The sequence below is a fragment of the Lathamus discolor genome, chromosome 1 (assembly GCF_037157495.1).
Source record: "Lathamus discolor isolate bLatDis1 chromosome 1, bLatDis1.hap1, whole genome shotgun sequence".
Taxonomy (NCBI): Eukaryota; Metazoa; Chordata; class Aves; order Psittaciformes; family Psittacidae; genus Lathamus; species Lathamus discolor.
In genome coordinates, this window is record NC_088884.1 from 124,452,814 (window position 1) to 124,469,592 (window position 16,779).

General features: G+C 34.2%; 1 protein-coding gene across 4 annotated transcripts in view; it reads right to left on the minus strand.

The window, feature by feature from the left end:
* Positions 1-16,779, minus strand: part of SPOCK3 (SPARC (osteonectin), cwcv and kazal like domains proteoglycan 3) — a 195,737-nt gene that overhangs the window by 51,718 nt on the left and 127,240 nt on the right. For all 4 annotated transcript variants that reach the window (XM_065694123.1, XM_065694107.1, XM_065694122.1 and 1 more), the window contains exon 5: positions 15,129-15,255. In XM_065694123.1, coding sequence (XP_065550195.1) covers positions 15,129-15,255 — 127 coding nt within the window. The remainder of the gene's footprint in view (positions 1-15,128; positions 15,256-16,779) is intronic.

The following is a 16,779-nucleotide window of genomic DNA, read 5'->3' on the forward strand; positions in this document are numbered from 1 at the left end:
CAGACTTCTAACCCCATAACACTGTCATGCAGCTCTCTACCTAGTACAAGTTGTACCGCATCACTGTATTGAAATACCTTTTTGCACCACTGGCAATACCAAAAGGAAGACATTTTAGGAGAGAAAAGAATACCTCAAATTTTGTGTATTTACATAAAATCATTATTATAGTTCAGTTCCGACTGTGCTACCTTTTGCTGAAAAGGCATGGTTAAAGGACAACGAAGCTAAAAGAATCCAAAAGAAATCACAACAAAACAGCAGATCTGCTCCAATTGAAACGTATATGAAGAGCAACAGTATCTCTTAAAGGACCAGAAAACTGAATCAAAGCAAATAGCTCTGCCTATGCTATGAAAAAATTGAGTATCTTTTGTATTCCTGCACAATCAACATGGATGGACAAGGGAGAACTTGCATTAGCCATTATGCCCACCAGACCTCTTCCCAGGCAGTGCATGACTATTCATATTTTAATACCTGAAACAATCTTCAGAGTTAGTAGAATGGATCACAAATACAAATTTAATAGGTGTTTCTTTCAAAAAAAAGATATCTTCCCTTTTTAAGATCTGAGAATTTTTATTATTCAATCTTAGTAGCTTAAGGAGTCAAACCTACAAATACCTGTGCTTTAGGCTTTGATTACACCTGTTGGAGACTGAACTTTATGAAACCACCACTTAAAATATCAAAAATAGACATAATAAAACCCATTTCATGTTTATTTTACTGAGATCAGCATATGAGTGCAAAACAAAGGAATACTTTTTTATTTCTTTAAGATTTCTTTAATCCTTTCCTTGAGACATTATTTTTTTACAAAATCCAGTGCTTCTATTTTGTTTCACTCAAATGTTGCTGAAGAAACTTGTAAATACTTCAAAGCTGTTGCAGCTAATGATGAGCTGTAAGCTTAGTCCTTTCGGTTTATTTTTCTTTAAAGTTGTCTACTCTGTAGTATTTGCAAGTAACATTACCTTTTCCATGTTACGAAAAACATAATGCATGACTCCTGCCGCAGGCACTGACACTGAAGTTAGTGAGTACAATGTCAGCACATAACACTTCCAAACTGGTACTCCCATTCACAGGTATGCTTTCATTTTACACTCACCGAACTCATTTTATGGACAGGCAGGCAGCAGAGACAGATTCCTTGTCTTCAGAAACAAAGCAAAATCCTGATGTTTGTATAAGTCAGGAATGAAACAAGAGGCTGTTTTGAGAATTTCGTATCAGTAGCTAATGACAAAAGGCATATAACTGGTTCAAACCTCTTTTGACTATTGTCCAAATAAACAGTGCACTGGGATACTGCAAATGCAGCTCAGCTAAATAAAGGTGGGCCAGACTTCCCGCAACATTACTCTCAAACTGGCAGAAGAGCAAGCAACAACCTGAAAAACTCCACAGAAGAAGAAAACTGTGGCATACAGAGTACGAGGACATGATAAGAATAAAGGAGAGAGAGTGTTTGGAACAGTGATGAAATAATTTGTTTTATCATGGAAATACATGAAGAGGTTAAAGAGCAGAATAATATATGAACTATTATGTCATGTATAGGAATAAAATAATTCCAATTTATTTGTCTTTATTAGTGACTCTTCTATATGCAGAAAACATCACGAATTTCGTAAGAAACCCAACTGTTGTATTTCACAATATTCCTTATTTATGTTGGTTTTATAAACTATTAACTGCTTGTGCTACTTTGATCACAATCCTTCATATGCATGAAAAAATACCATTTTACTTCTGAATATATCTAGATTTTTTCCTTCTGCTCTTGAATTCCCTTTCCTCTTAGCATACTAGTTTTCTATCCTGGAGTTTCACCCTGTCTCATTTGTACGTTTGATTCTAACTGTGTGCCTCAACTCTTGGAATTTTCACACATTTTGTTTCAAGACAGAAGAGTAAGTATTTCTGACTTCAGAGCAATATGCTGAAAAGTGCTTAAAAAAGGAATAAATCATTTCAGTACAGACAAAGAATATGTAGCGTGTCAGGGTCTCTTGGCAATGTATTTCAGCATGAAAAATTCTTCATTTATGTACTGTCAAGTGTCCCACAGAAAAATGCAATTTCTTTACTCATATTCTGCCCGTTTGAAAACCTGTTCAGTCTTAAATAGACTTGACAGTCTTCAACATTTGCCCAAGGTAGTTGTTTAGTGAAGTAGAGACAAGCAATTAAAATCTGTGGCAAGAACATATATGTCATCTTTAGACAGGATTCTTGCAGGTTTGCTGTTATTAAAGATGAGAACAGTTACATTTCTGAAACAATAACACTGTATGTTATTTTGATATACATGAGCTCTGCTCTTAGAACTACTTGTTGTAGAGTTGGAAAGATTAAATGACAGTGATACATTTTATTAAGCTCTGCCACCTTCCATTCCAAAGTAGCTACCTCTGAAAGGTTTCCAACAGATCTCTGGATATTATACATATAGAGCCTAGTCTTGCTCCCAAATTGAAAAAAAAACCAAACAAACAAAAAACCACTTAGTCTTCCATGGCATATAATGAAAAAAAAAAACCAAAAACCCAAAAAACCAAAACAAACAAGAGGAAAGTATTATTATTTTTGTGTTCATTTGATTGGCATGAATACAAGGTCAGGATACAATTTATTACATGAAGTTCCAAACAATCCCAACTTCCCTTGTATTTGTAATATGGTGTGATATTTGTAATATTTGGTGTGATATTCACCACATTCCAGGTGAATATCACACATTTCCATATATATATGGTTACCTTTAGAAAAACCCCAAATGATCCTCCCGTGAACAACTGACTAATTTTTCAAATATGAATGACAGTTTGCATGACATTAATATATGAGGAGGACACTGAAAAAACTGTGACTTGGGAAAAGCTTCTGATGACTTCAAATAAATAGGAACACTCTATAAAAAGGAGTAGTTAAGTCAGCACAAGTGTCAGCGAGGTAAAATCTCCATGTTGAGCAAAAAAGGATATTCAAAGAATATTTGTACAGTCTAGAAGTTTTCAAATTAGCTGAATTTGATATTTATATCTTTGAACATTTGAACTGGCTAGGCATACTTGCAGGCATTGAGAAACTGAAGGACAGAAAATGCACTATTGGACTGGAAATGAATGAAAGATGAAGAAAATAAAAAGGAAGGAAAAGCTGTTTTCAGAAATTACAGATTAAAAAAACAGCTTTTGATTTCTGAGCACCTGGAAGGAGATGGAATATGCTATAGGGTTTTATTAGGCAAATCATAATAGTTCTAGTTTCACTCTATGGACAAACTTGTAGAAAACACAGATATACTAGACAGCAAATACCTTGATTTTATCAAGGCATGTCATACTCCTTTACATTCCAACCTGGTAAGTCCTACTGAAAAGTATGCTATTTGTGTGCTTATACTGTAAGATGAGTACCAAACTAGTTGAATGTAACCCTCAGGGAATAGCGATCAATGCTCACTTAAATGGTTAAAATGGAAGGCTGCACTGAGTAGACTTTGCAAGGGTAAGTCACAACCCTGGAACTATTCTGTCTTTTCATTAATGGCTTAGAATATGAAATAAAAGATATCCCACTAAGCAGGGAAGAGGCTGGAATAACTTTAGAAGATAGGAATATAATAAAATACTCAACAGAATAGGCTAAAAATATAATGTATTTAAATATAGAATATAGCTATGCTCTACTATTAGTTAGATATAATAATCACGTTCAAAATACAAGCTATGGAACAACTGGCTAGACATCCATTTCAATCAGAAAAAAAAATAATCTAGTGATCATTATGAACAATTGAATGGGGTTTAAAAAGACTGACATACCAGGACACATAAACAGAACTTCAACCTACATATTATGTAAAATAATTCCACACAGATCTGGCAGTGCTTAAAATAGAGTACCTTTAGTCCAGCTTCGTGAACAGGGTTTCCAACAACACAGAATTAAGCACAAAAAGTAAAAACAAAAAGAAAAGGAAAAGAAGAGGACTAGGAAATAGTCACTAAGAAGCTCAAGAAGATATGTTCAGTCTAGAGAAAAGAGGATTCAAATAACAGCTGTCAAATAGGTAAAAGGCACCTGAAAGATACCTGAAAAGAATACCATGACAAATGTTACACAAAATAACTGACTTAAATTGCTGCAGAAAAGTTTCAGGTTAGATGCTAGGAAGACTTTCCAATAATAAGGGTAGTGAAGTATTAAAATAAATTGTTGGAGAAGTTTATTGAATCTTAATGATTGTCTTTACAACCAGAATTAGATAAATCTGTCAGGAATTACAACTGTGTAGTTTATCTTGCTTTGAGAAAATGGGTGGACCAGATGGCATCAAGCTTATTCAATGCAGAAGTATAGGACAGACCTGCTCTGAGAATGAACCAGTGTCATGAGATTATTGCTTGCATAAATCTTGTTCATTTACTGCAGAGATTGAAAGACATGAATGAATGAACTAGGGAGACCAAATGTAAGAAGAGAAAAATAATTCTTATAATGCTTATGCTGGACCATGGATCTTGGACAACTTCAGCAAAATTCTGCTCAGTACTGAGTGTATTTGTGCTCTCCTGAGCTCTTGAAAACCTGAGATCTGATTCAGGAACATGCTATTTTTAGATAAACTGAAAGAAAAATGAATTTAATGTATAAATAATTTGCAATGTGAAACATGAAAAACCCAATCCTTCGACTGGGCATCCAAATTTCATGGATAATTGTTTTGTTTCCATCTGTCTGTAGAATCATTTTCTATCTGTAAAACAACACTCATCACTCAGAGGGACTATGTATGAGACAGTGTAAATTAGATACTATTTACAGAATTATCAATCTACAGGGAATAAAGACATATTAAAGCAGATGATAAATTTAGTTTAACTGTCTGGCTACTGTATAATAAGAGATATAAGACTGTACTAAGCAGTGCAGAGAAAACAGCTGATTAGATACAAGAGAAGAATGTCCATTCTGTGTTTTGAGTGAAGAGCTCTGTGGAAGAAACGGCAACATAATTAGGACTGCAGTATATGTCTACCCAAAAAGACATATTTGTTGCTTGTGCAACATTAACTTGGGCATTTCCCAGCATTTTGTCAATTGTGTTCCTTTTTGAGAATGCTACTACCTCAGTGTCAAGACAATATACTTTCACTCAGTAGTACTGTCTTGCCAGGAGTATCTAATGGCTTTTAAACTGACTAAAGCTAAGTAGAAAGAGAAATGGCATGTATCCTTAAAATAAGGAACAGAAGCTCATCCACTAGTGCGTTCAGGAGCTGTCTGCAGATACCCCTTCCAAATCTTCCTTTCCTTCACCTTATATATACTGGACAGATGGAAGCAGATGTGGTGTACTCCTACAGTATACAAGTCAGCAGAAGCTAGCTGTCAGTGTGTTCTCCTGGATCTCCAATGTGTACTCTGTCCATTACATGCTTCAAGCCCTTGATATAGAAAGAATGAAGTTTGGCCAGGTATGTCAACACACCCTATTCTACCATATAAACATAACTTTGCAGTATTGGATGAAGTGTGAATTCAGTGTAGTCTTTTAGAAATTTTCATGTGCTGAGGTATGAAACACAGGAATGCTTTCTAGAACATCATCTCATTTAATGCTGAGCATTTAGTAAATTACTTTTTAGACAACCAGTAGCTAAAAATTATGCAACTCTACAAAGCATTTCATCTTTGAAAGGTGACTGTCACCTTTAATTATACCTAATCTTAATGAAAGTTCTGTATAAGTCCATGACTTTTTGTGCATTTATAATTAAACAGGGCATGCTACAATTATTATTAACATCCTTGTTCACTCAGCTCTAACCAACCTTCCAGGGTACAGAAAAGAAAAAATAAGTGATTTAGCGCAGGTGAAGCAGGGAATATCAATAGGCACTGGAGAATTCAAAAATCCCGATCTATAGATGCCTTTTTTCCTGTCAGTAACTTGTTAATCATGTGTACTACTTACCTAAACAACAGGAGTTTGGGTTAAAAGCTTTTCAGCACACAAGTACTACTATTTAAAATGAAAATATTTCAGAATATTAAACATTAGGACATGCAAACAGCATTTTGTCCAGAGAACAAAAGGAAATGTGCCTACTGAACCAAGACCCTGAGTAAAGAAAGTCCTCTGTGATTGAAAGAGAAATGACGATACTTTGTTTATAAAGCTATGAGTTATATAAAACAATTTACACAACAAAATTAAAATCTTAATGCAAAGAATTCTTCCTGTTCATTTTTTTTAGCTATTGCTTGTTTTCTTCAGCACTCTGCAGTGCAACAGCACAAAAAGAAAAGCCTGAAATCAGGTCAACTAGCTATTCAGCCTTTTTTGGACACCCTAGAAAACATATTAAGTCACAGAAACAGGCAGATAAGATGCCTACTGAGATTACTTAAATTAGGCACCTACCTGTCTTTGCAGTCATATGTAAAGGATTTTAGAGACATGATACTCAGGAGCTTTGGTAAACCCTACTAAGGACCCATCTAATTTTTAAATCAGTCATCTGAGTTTTTAGGCACCTACTCAGTTTGGAAACACATACCTCAACATCTTTTTATATATATTTTGAAAACAGGTGAACTAGCATTTTATACCACTAAATGAGAATGTAAAACTTAATTTATGCTAAATGACAAAACCCTATGTCTACTTGAAACATGATTACCAGTAACTTAAAAAAATATTAATAATAATGCTTCTAGTCATTTTTTGTGTAGAAAAAAGTAATATATTACCTCATATCCAAATTAATATTTCAACATTCCTTGAAGACAATAAATTCTGTAAAAAACAAGATATTTCAAATACAAAAAATTATAAAAAAATTTTAATGTTTTTAAAAAAACTGATTAACAAAAATATAACTATATTACTCCTACCTATATTATTCCTTCTGATCTTGGCTTATTCGAATATAGTAAACACTGATGCAATTTGAAATCACACAAACAGCTTCTTACAAGCATGCTTAATATTAAAAAAAAATTCTCTTTCTGACATATACACACATACACTAAAATCTATAAATTCTGGCTCTTTATATAGAGCTCTTGCCCATTCAGTCCAAATTTCGGCACTTCATCAGGCTCCTTGCTTCAAACTTCTTCATCATTTTTAGCAGACCCAAGCTACAGAAGCACAGAATGTCACTCAACACCGTATGTACATGAGACCCTAGGTGTACCTTATTGCTTGTATTACAGTTTCATAATTTGGAGGAAATTTCTTAAAAAGAGAAAAAGAAATATCATTCAGAGAAAACTAACTTTGTATTTTTCAAGGTCGCACTTCAAACTTGAAAAATTAACATTCAAAGAAAAATCTAAAATGTGAGCAAACCCATTTAATTCTCCTAAACCATCCCCTTAAAAACTGACGACTACTTTGGTGCAAAATCAGCTTTCAGCTGACATGCAAATTTCTGAGTAATGCCAATGATAAAGTAAAAGTAATGGCAAAGCTATAGAGCCTTACAAAGACACAAATAGCTTGTAAAAGCACGGAATTTTTTGTTAAAAGAATCTGCTTATTGCTCATTAGCATGCATTATCACTGTATTTTTAATGTGGTATGGCTTCCTAAACCATGCTGGCTGATTGCATTACAAATTAAACAAGTTCAATTTATCTAATTACATCTAAACTGAAATATTTATAAAGTTATATGTGAGCTAAAATAGCATCTAAAGGGCATGCTCATTAGTCTTCAATTACAGCAAAAATAATGAAAGCAATAAAAGTAATGTGAATGGACCTAGCTAGTCCATGCTGGATTATCCTGCCCAAGTTTCTGACACATTTAAACTATACCATATGAACTGGCGGGATTGGAGGGGAGAAGGGGAATAAAAAAATTTGTGTAGTTACTCATATGTAGGTGAAAACTTCATCAATAAACTATAGAATCACCGTTTAGATCAGAAGTTAGACACTCCCAGGCACTCTCAGTTTTCTTAGCATCACATGGTCTCTACAGCTGTCTACCCTGTTTTTTCACCCACCTCAAAATGTATGCTAAAATTCATTTGAACTCAAAGTACTAGATTCTATTTATTAAACAGTCAGAAACAGAAGGTTCCATGTGCTATCAGTGAAGATTTTTTTTTTATGAAATTCCACATTCACAATAGTTCACCCTGTCAGGGAAGAAACATACAGTTGTACAAGTGGGAGTTAATATGCCAAGCATGGCTGGCTTTCCCTATATTACATATATCTCTTTTTGAACTTACAGAGATTTATGTGCTGTAGAAACATACAGAACTGTGCCTAAATCCTTCTACTTTTGCTGTTGGTACTTGATTTCTAAAACATACACAAGATTTCCCTGCTTTGTGTCGGACACATATGGATTAAAAACACGACAACACAAAGCCAAGTCTTCACATATCATGTTCTGAAGGAAGAGCTAGATTGGTAAATTTTGCTACAAAACTCTTACTGTTTTCTTCTAGTAAGTCCATGGTGACTTACAATGTTCCTTTTTTTTCTGGAACTTCGCTGTCATTCAGAAGACCTACCTCTGATACTCAGTCATTTTTTTCAGATCTCTGTCTCCCTCTCAGTTCTCATCAATGTCCAGATCTGTTCTTTTGGGACTTAAGTTATTTTACTTTCATACTATTTTCCTTATTTATTCAAGATCCCATCCAAGAGAACATCTGTTTGTTATGAAATACTTGGCTTCACTTTGATCTCAAGATTAATGTAGAAAAAACAAGCAAGAGAGCAAGAAGCACAGTCTTAGCTTGTATGGACATGTAAATAAACAGGTTGGATGGTTTTTTGCTCTGCTAGAAATGAGTGAAGTTGAGGTAGATCACAACCACACCATTGAAGAAAAATGTTGAAGGTAGAAACAAGAAGTTTCCTGAAAGACTGTTCTCTGTTTTTTCAGGAGACCCTTTAAGGATCCTACTTGAGAGCTGGCTAAAACATTTGAAAATTTCTGAATATCAACTTTTCATTTCTTCAAGGTTTCTTCTTCCTTTTTTTTTTTTCCCTGTTTGTTTGCTTGTTTTTCTCCTAAGAGGGAGGGTGGCAGATGTATATTAATGCTTCAGAGTCCTTATGTTAGCATGCTGTGATATTCACACAACCCAGAAATTTCTGGAAGAGTGTTTCCATATGTGGCTTTGGATATTTTAAAGTGACACTGTTTCGGGAGGAAAGTGGATGTGCATCCCATTAGAAAACCTGAATCCCAGATAGCTTTCTGTGGTTCAGTTGTATTATTTAATAGCCACAAACTTAATATACCTGAGCTGTGATAACATGTATTTGGTTGTTTGGGATTTTATTGGTACCATTGTGTGGCTACATATCTTATCCTACAGGATAAATTCAGGAAAATTATCACTTTTAACGATATAAATTTACTGACTTCCATGGCATTCTAGTGACAGAAACAGAGCAAATGCATTCTGAAAAAATGTATAATCATCCTATTCACATACCTATTACAAAACAAGAAATGTCTTTTGTTACATTTTCTTCCATTTCCTCATGTATCTGGACTACTGCCCTGTGTATGAGGACAATTTAGGTAACCATTGTTCTCCCTCACCCCTGGGATATTCGAAAGAATGTTCCAAGGAGAACAGAATGACATGCCTGGGGTGGGAAGTAAGGCTGTCAGAGACATGAGAATAGAATACACCCCTCACCACTAAACTTCTTCCTTTCTAGTAAGTGCTTGCATAGATTCTCCATAAGATCTCCTTCACTGGCATACTCTTTGGGGTCTTCTTTCAGAGCATTATTAATGTAATATTTGAATGCTTTCAAAATATTAACTTCTGCTGGTTAAAGCTACCATTCAGAGAAAGACTGTTCTCCAGAGAAGTATAGATATCTCTAATGCAATGTTAACAGTTTCAGAAACCTGAACCTTTAGCTATCTTCTCAAGTTCACTTTAAGCAATTTGATTTTTCTTGTTTTGTTGGCTGTCCCATTCGACAGTTAATATCCAGGTTTAGATTTTCATGTACAGGCTCTGAATCTGAGTTTTTTCTGTATTCATTATTTTGTATCAATATACTGCTGCTGTGATATAAGAATTATTTAATAAACCCTGACACTTGTTTTACTTTCCCTTATTTGCCCTTTTATTTTATTGGTTTGTCCTTCCAGCCTCGATTGTTTATATTCTAGAGAAAACTGATTACTGTTTTAAAAAAACAACGTAAAGGCATTTCATAGATTAAGGCTTAAGAAAATATTTTCTAGTCCATAAAGCAGCATTTAATTTTGATAGAAGTATTAAAGTTTATTTATATTTTAATATAAATACAATATATAATTTTATATTAAGAAAAATAGTATTCTGGAGGTGAAAAAAAGGAACCAAATTCAATTCTTGCTATTATAAATATGTCATTCTAGTCTAAGATATATTGAGCTGCCCAGAATTTCAAAATATTGAAGATTCTATAAAATAATTTGTAACCTAAGATACTATCTCTATACCTTTAGCAGCTACTTAATTTTAACCCAGTTGATAAAAAAGAGAACCACTATATACAATTTGGAATTTCTAGTGCATCAGCCTATTTGGCAAACTTGATTAAATAAAGTGAGGCACCTCTCTCATGCTTCTCTTTTTTTGAATGCAATATCCTATCTGTTTCAAGGTTCCAGATAAAACTTCAGGCAGTACTGGCAAAATCCATCGATGACAGAAGCTGGCAAACCAGGCAGTCTCATTTCCTGATATTTTATTAACCTTTTTAAGCATATAAACAATAAACAAGGAGTTTCCAGTATTTCTGTAAAGATCAGTTTGTCCTGATAAAGTACACTCCATGGATCAAACAAGCAAGATATATTTTGTCCAAATGGCTACCTGTCAGTCTCATTAAAAAAAAAAGGTTTGTTTTGGTTTTTAACTTGGTTTGGGGTTTTTTGGTTGGTTGTTTTTTTTTTTTTTTTGAGGAGAGTTTGATTTAGTTTTTGTTTAGGGTTTTTTTGGGTGTGTATGTGGAAGAAAGGTTGGTCATGTTTGTTTTTTCTTTATCAGTCAACAACTTTGACTTGTAAATGTACCTCAGCCAATCCACTTTCTAGCAATCTTTTCTAAAGTAGAAAGAAACTGTCAACAGTTCAGGAATGTGACTTGAACACTCACAATAAGCTCATAAATAAGTAAATTTAAATCAATTCAACTTTTATAATAAGAATATGTTTAAAATAACATCAAAGATTAAAAATGTTGATACTTATTTTTAAGTGCTTCCTCCAAATAATGTTTCATACCAAACACACTGCTAAGAGATACAGATTTTTAACATGAAGTCTTTAAAACACCTGAAATTAATAAAGGCAGCCATGATTTTAGAAAGCAAAATGTTAAACATGGAATTCCTGATGTAAAAATTATAAACAATATTTGGATAAAGTAAGCAACCAGTATCAAAATCCCCCCTCCCATAGTGTGATTTTACCCAATGGCTCTCTTTCAGTCTTCTAATAAAAAAGGAATCATAATTTGGGAGACTGAAGAAGGTATTTGAATATTAAAATTACCTAAATTCACATACATATCTAATGTCTATCAAGAACAAATATGCCCTTTACTGACTGTGTGCATTTCTATAACCTTTCCACCTTAGTCTGAGAAGGTAGTTTAGATCCATTATTTTTGCAAAACATTGTTTTATTGGTACTTATAGGGATGTCATCAACCACATGAAGTTTTCATAGGCAGGAGGAAAAAAAATCATAAAAATTTCACTGTTAACATGAAACCAATGTGAGCAAATTGTTGCTAACAAAAAACTGATACAGGACTTACTGCCAAGATGATTCTGGAATAAAATCACAGGGCAATGGCCATATTGTAAAGACTAACTTATTTCTGTGGTGTTTTCCTTTCAAAATACCCAAAACATTGCTCACTGATCTCATTTATAGTTAGATTTTGTTACAGTGGGACTACTTTTGACCACATTCAATCTAAGAGAAAAAAATTCAGCCTATTATAACAAACATCAGAACTGTTAATTAAAATACGCAAAAACTACCCAAAAGACAATTCATCTGATGTGTGACTATTTTTTTACCTTGTGGCCATTTTTCAGAAGGCCCAGAGATAATATAATATACACTATGGGAGAATTTTCCCAACAGATCCGAACAGCATTGTCTCCTCCATAGTTACTCCAGTTTTACTGCATGCATGCTGGACGGCAGTGAGTTGCATCCCTGGGCAAAAGAACAGCAGGAGGTGGGTTGCTGCCACAAAACACTTCATCTGAGCTGTGCTCCATGTCCTTTTTATTTCCATATTAATCCCAGGAAAGATGAAGCTAGAAAAAGGCTGCAAGAGCTGTCTTGGCAGCAGTGACCATGGTTCTTCTGGAGAATACATAGTATGCCAAACACATAGGGGTACCAAAGCCCGATGCCACAGGACTACTTGAGTATTTCTATAGTTAAAATTAATAATAAACTTTCAAGTGCTAAAGTTTAGAGAAGGTAAAACTAGACCAACAAGTGTAAAACACGTACAAGTGCTATTTACAGGCTATTAACTAAAAATCGTTTTACCACCCTGGTATGGACGTGATACGATCTCTATACTGAATTTCTTCGCAAATAATAATTAATGTTCACTTTGAACACTCAGCATTTCAGCATGTAATATTTTTATTTCAACATTCTTGTAATGCTAATAATGAATATCTTACATCTGCTACTTTTCTTTTACGCTGACTGCATATGACTAACTGTAGGCTGAGAACACAGTAAACCTAGCATGGCCTGACAAAATGAATGGGAAACAAAACATGCTTACCTGACTCTGGATCAGTTTAATTAGAAGTTAACCTTTCCTTCTACATTGCCTACCTATTATATAATCATTTTTTCTCTCCAAAGCAAAAAATGTGTGTGAAATACCTACAGTTACAGAATTTGACACTAACATTTGCAGGGGCTTGGCCAGAAAAAGGAGGGCATACTCCCAAAGTAGCGTCCGTCCAACAACTGCCAGCTGCCTGGCTGTTCTACAATACTATTTACTGACTTGTTTTCAGGAAACGTATTCTGCAATTTGCCACAGTCATTGACAAATGCATTCTAAATACAGAAAACTGCTATATAAACTCCTACTGGAGCCTGATGACACAATGAAACTAAACTTTGCCTGAAGTAAAGGAACACAAATATTCATCTTTATGTCAATTCTTAAAATGACTGCTCCTGAAATAACCTTGCAAGGACATTTTAATTCAACTGCACGACAGAATATGAAATCATAACATCACTGATATGAAAGTAAATATCTACAGGTTAGCACAGATCTCCTGTGGTCATTAACTTTTTTAGTGTTATTTATAGACTTCTGCAGAAATAGTTCAAGCCAGACAATAAGAAGCCATAAGGGTCACTTCTGCATATAGGACAATTTAAAATACAGCATTCCCATATGATAACATAAGAAATTACCAATGAGGTTAAAACTGGCTGCGATGTTTATATTACATTAGGTAAAGCATTACCTTCACATGGAACAACAAAAGAAATGCTAAATAGTAGTATCATCTAATGCCTAGCAGGATGCAAGCACATTTCAAGCTCTTAAGACACAGACACAGATTACTGTGAATGAAAAAAAAAAAAAGAGTATTTTCAAATTCCTAAATTAAAACTTTAAGCCATATTATTACTGGAAAAAATTGTTTTCCTGCTAGGTTAGAAAGTCCAAAGCTCAGAGCCTCCGGTATCCTGGTGTAGGGCTTAGAATTTTTTTTTTTTTAATTTTTTAAAGAAAAACTAAGATTCTTGAGCAGTTCGCTATAAAGAAATACATATTCAGCTCATAAGAAAAACATTTTCCAATGTAATATTTAGGACAAAAGCATACAAATTGTTGAGGAAGCGCTAGTTATATTTGATGGTTTTATTTTACCAAGAAGAAAACGTCCTCGGAGCAGATACTTAGGGTTCAATCCAGCAGCCAGGCACTCCTGGAAACTCCAATACTTTTCTGTCAAATTCAGACATAGTTTGCAATTGTAGGGAAGAAGAAAATTCAGGACAGCAAATACTAACTCTAAAATCTTTAAGTCCTGGAAAGCATCATAAAAATATTTTGCTTAAAATGTTATATAGACATTTTTTCTGTATAAGTAATAAACCGAGCTTCTCCATCAATTTAATCTAGAACAATCACCATTATTACTATTATTACTACATTTCTCTTGAAGCACTGGATATTATGTTAGAAACACTTTGTTAGGGAAGGACATGGTGTCAGTATAACAGAACACAGTAGTTTCCCATGCACTACTGCATGCCATTTTTTACAAAAATGGGTTCCTCGAGAGTACTGAAAGTTTTAAGAGAGGATGCTAAACAAATTGGTTTATTTTTAGCATTATAAAGTCCCTCCACTTCACAGGTTTCACCCCAGCACTGTACTAAAGCACTCACATGGATTCTGGACTTCAGCATGAACAGGCAAAAATTTTTCTCCAGAACAGACTGGGTAAACTGACTAGTATTTTTTTATTTACAATTCTGTCTCCAAATAAATATGACAGAAAAGACAAGAAGGTCCATGAATACAGAAGGAAGATTTGGTTATAGCCTTCAAATACATAGAAGGCATGCTGCAGGAAGGAATTATATGCAACAATTATTTACACTATGACAGTATTTTTATGTGGCTATGTTACATTTATGGCTATGTGCTTGGAATGTAAAGCATCCCCATAATTGTCAACTGGAAAATCTGACTTAACATATTTATCCTACCCCCAACTGGGGAAACACAACATTTTTTTCCTTGCTCAAAACCCTGCCCTGGTGTCTGCTGCAGACAGACTTAACCTAGAGCTGTGTCATATTGTGGAGCACTCTCATACTGTGCTGCTTTGGGTATTACTGTTTCATGCTGCTTAGAATTTGCTACCGTTTTGCTTTTTTGCCTTATATACAAGAATTGCCATAAGTTTCAATCTGCAATATATATTTTAGTTAAAACAAATAAATGTTGATTTGTGTTACAATACAGCATTTTACTTTCCAAGAGCTGGAATTGACAGGAACAATGAAAGAATAATTAAGTTATTTATTTAATTCTTACCTGAGAAGAGTATGTGTGACCATCTGATCCACAAACAGGATTGGTATAAACTACTGGACATTGCTTGCAGTTTGATGAAATAGGCCCACCCCTCCACTGTTTATGGCCTAAACCAGCCTCTTTCATACTGTAAGTAAACAAAAAGTATGGAATTCTGATAAGTAGTAGTAAAAATATAACATATTCAGGGTATTTTAATGAATCTTTACAAAAAGTGAGCCATACATGATTTCAACTATCAATAATTTCAATTTTCTTCTAAGTAAAGGGCTGCCACAGTCTTTCATATACAGTCGTTCACCTTTGTATCCTACTGTAGCGATACATGATACCTGCATATTACTTCACTTTCTTAGCAGAAGATGATGATGAACATGATGCTTTAGTGACTTTTACACTTAATGATCAGTGAAAGATGTCTGACTTGTGTAGTATTACTTTTTTGTTGTTATTAAATAGTATGAATGGAGATGTATTAATACTGGTGTTTTAGAAGTTAACATTTAAGTACTAGAAAATTACAACATAAATACTAGAGAAACAAGTAGGTGGTCCTTCAGAGTACTGTTTGCCCCACTTCGACCACAGATTTCACAGCTTACATTTTGTAAAATTCAGACTGTAGCAACAAATGCAAAGTTCAAAGGAAAAAAAAAGAAGGTGCACTGAAGCATGGAATTGATCTGCTTTATCTATTAATGACTTTCATATAAATAAGAAATTAGAACAATAATGCGCAATTTTTAAACTGTGTTTTCTGCTTGGGATTTTACTGAGGTATCTAAAACTGATTATGCTTATAATACAGCAATGACTTTTCAGGACATATTCAAGTAGTAAATGTTCAAATTAAAAAAAAAAAAACTCAAAATCCTTTCTAATGGAGCAGAACTCTTTGAGCTTGGTTCACCTACAGATAAACAAGAACTATTTTACTAATTAGTCATGAAACGCTGTTTGAGAATAACTTGACTGGAGTAATAAAAAGAAGTGAAATGAAGAGAAAATAAACTCCTCATCCTTTGTTTTTATGGTGTTCACAGTACAAGACTAAAAGCACACACTTAACAGTAAACTGGTGATGATCAAAACCAAAAACATTGCCAAGCTATGCTAATGTTTCTGTGCTGTTCATAATTTGGGCTCTAAATGTGGTCTTTAAGAAAAAAAAATAAATCGTGTCAGTTAGAAGTTTACATTCAGATTTTGTTGTGTGGCGAAATTTGGAACTGCACAGAGTTTTTTACAGCGTAAACAGGAACCCGAAATGATGTACACAGAAATTATCAGTTACTTCTTAAAAAACAGTAATAGCTTCAAGTACATGTAGCATAATGAATTGGGTTTATGCCCACCAGGAAGTATAAAAAAAAAAAGGAAAAAATTTAAACATATCATAGAATGATAGAATAGTTAGGGTTGGAAAGGACCTCAAGATCATAAAGTTCCAACCCCCTTGCCATGGGCAGGGACACCTCACACTAAACCATGTCACCCAAGGCTTCATCCAACCTGGCCTTGAACACTGCCAGGGATGGAGCACTCACAACCTCCCTGGGCAACCGATTCCAGTGCCTCACCACCCTAACAGGAAAGAATTTCCTCCTTATATCCAATCTAAACTTCCCCTGTTTAAGTTTTAACCCATTAC